Consider the following 2,378-nt stretch of genomic DNA (forward strand, 5'->3'; position numbering starts at 1 on the left):
TGATTTACATATCGCGCCTTATATATATGGCGTGTGTGCGCGCTGTAGCTCACACTGCTGCATCCGCTGAGGGAGAACACACACTTCAACTACAGACACAACTCTGGTGAGCACCACTATGATTTAATTATGTGTAAAATGCGTAGATGTTGAATTATATGATGTATTATTCTTTTTTACACTCGGATAGTATCTAACGTAGGGATAAATGTATATTCAAACGCGTATTAAAAAAAAAAAATTAGACACAGTTATAATAGTATAAATGCATTTTATCATCATAACAAGTACATTGGAGGTTATTATGACGTAAGATTGAAAAGTATCGTGTGTAAAAGTGCGATTGTGACGGTATGTGTGTCGGAGACAATAGATGCGTGTAGTTTCTTTGTTCAGGAATGAATAAAGCCTCCGCCTGTTCAGCGCCAAATAATGCGCAAATCTTCGGGGAAAATGTGCTCAGATTACTGGAAGAGCCGAAAGGCGGATTTTCCTGATAGAAACGGAGATATGAGGTGAAATGGGAGAGAATGAGCAGGAAAGGGCGGTGGTTTCATAAAACACACTGAAGACTGTGATGCAACAGCAGCCCTTTTTTCACCACAGTTATTGCATAAAACACAAAGCAGAGGCAGCAGAGCTTTCAGATTTCGATCTTTAATGCTTTTAAGCACATATTTAGGTTATTTTTGAGTGTTTTATTAACGCATTAGCATGCATTTTTTTTAGATTAGACAAACAAAGGTTTGTTCACTAGGAAATGCCCTATTGTCCTCTGATATCAGTGATGTGAATATTAATAATGGATGTTTGTCTCTCTGTCTGCATGCAAATGTCTCTTTGTGTGCGTGTCATCATTAACAGCGAGCATTTCCTGTCATTTCCTTTTTCAGACCTACTGCAAACATGTCTGACAAGCCAAATCTCGAGGAGGTGACCAGCTTTGACAAAACCAAGCTGAAGAAAACAGAAACTCAGGAGAAAAATCCCCTGCCATCAAAAGAAAGTAAGACTTTTACTTCATTAAACAACAAAAATGCATGCATTTATTTTTAAAAAATGCTTGCACGCATTGAAGAAACCTCTAATGCGAAACTAACACTTCTTCTTTTTCCTTCCAGCCATCGAACAGGAGAAGCAGGCGGGTTCATCATGAAGCCTGCTCAACACACTTCTATGCACTGTACATTCCACATTGCCTTCTTTTTCACGTCTTTTCGCTGTTTAACTTTTAACGGATAAATATGACCTAAGTCGCATTGTGATTGGACAACCAACCAAAAAAAAAAATATGAAAAAAATGCAGACGTCCGTACAAGCCCTTTGTTTGTGTGCCCACGTACTCCTCTTTTTGTAAGCGCACCGCTGGTATTCGGCTGAAGTTTTGCTGATATGGATGAGCTTCACCAGTTTCACTGCTTGAGGAGTGGAGAGAGGGGCGGGGCTAAGAGTTTGAGTGACACCTAACAGAGACTCGCTCTTGTAACATCTCTCGTGACCTTGGTTGACTTGCTCAAATGCTTTAAAGTCATGCAGTGTATTTTTTGTTTTTTTTGTATGTTGACGTCTTGGAATGCACAACTTTTTGTTTTGTAATGCAAATAAAGATCTGTAATATTCAGATGGACACCTTTTTAAACGTTTGTTCTGTGCTTGTCGCTTCAGCCCACACATCTTATTCACCAATGCATTTCACTTTGTCATTAGAGGTTTAGCCTAAATATGTTTCAAATCTAATTTTAGGTAACATTATTTACTTGCAATGCAACATATATTGATCATTATTTGGTAATGATAGTACGTTAAATGCATTAATGTTTATAGTTAAGTGCATTAACTAGTATTAAGTTAACTTATGGTCTTTAAAATAGATATTAGTATAAGTAATGCTTTATAAGTACTGTTATTAAACATTAAGGCTAACAAACCCTTCTAATACTACAAAAACAAATGCAATTTATTTCCAATCATATAGAGTAGAACATAGATTAGTTGAAATCTGAATTATTAGCCATGATAAATGTTAATTATGTCATTTTTCCCCCCAAACTTTTTATTAACAGATTTTTTTCAATGCATTTCTAAACATAATAGTTTGATTTTTGTAGATAATTGGAAAAATATATGTATGTTCTTAAGGGAGTTAATATTGAACTTAAAATGGCTTTAAAAAATTAAGAACTGCTTTTATTCTAGCCAAAATAAAACAAATAAGACTTTCTCCAGAAGAAAAAATATTATCAGACATACTGTGAAAATTTCCAGGCTCTGTTAAACGTAATTTGGGAATCATTTGAATTAAAATGCATTTAAATGTACATTTAGTTTATTTATTGGCATACACAAAATGAGTTCTGATACAGACGCACATGTAAATG

The 2,378-nt window shown here is 35.2% G+C and overlaps 1 protein-coding gene across 1 annotated transcript; it reads left to right on the plus strand.

Annotated features, from left to right (window-relative positions):
* On the plus strand, window positions 1–1,627 carry tmsb4x (thymosin beta 4 X-linked). The gene is made up of 3 exons (XM_056465986.1): window positions 1–106; window positions 894–1,006; window positions 1,122–1,627. Exons 2-3 carry the CDS (start codon window positions 907–909, stop codon window positions 1,154–1,156), a joined length of 135 nt encoding a protein of 44 aa, XP_056321961.1. The 5' UTR covers window positions 1–106; window positions 894–906; the 3' UTR covers window positions 1,157–1,627.
* Window positions 1,628–2,378: the final 751 nt, after the last annotated feature.

This window comes from Danio aesculapii, chromosome 9 (assembly GCF_903798145.1).
Source record: "Danio aesculapii chromosome 9, fDanAes4.1, whole genome shotgun sequence".
In the NCBI taxonomy this organism is placed as follows: domain Eukaryota; kingdom Metazoa; phylum Chordata; class Actinopteri; order Cypriniformes; family Danionidae; genus Danio; species Danio aesculapii.

Coding starts and splice junctions, on each gene's coding strand:
- tmsb4x (XM_056465986.1), top strand. CDS start 907: ATGTCTGACAAGCCAAATCTCGAGGAGGTGACCAGCTTTGACAAAACC. Junction 1,007..1,121: donor TCCCCTGCCATCAAAAGAAA/GTAAGACTTTTA, acceptor TTTTCCTTCCAG/CCATCGAACAGGAGAAGCAG.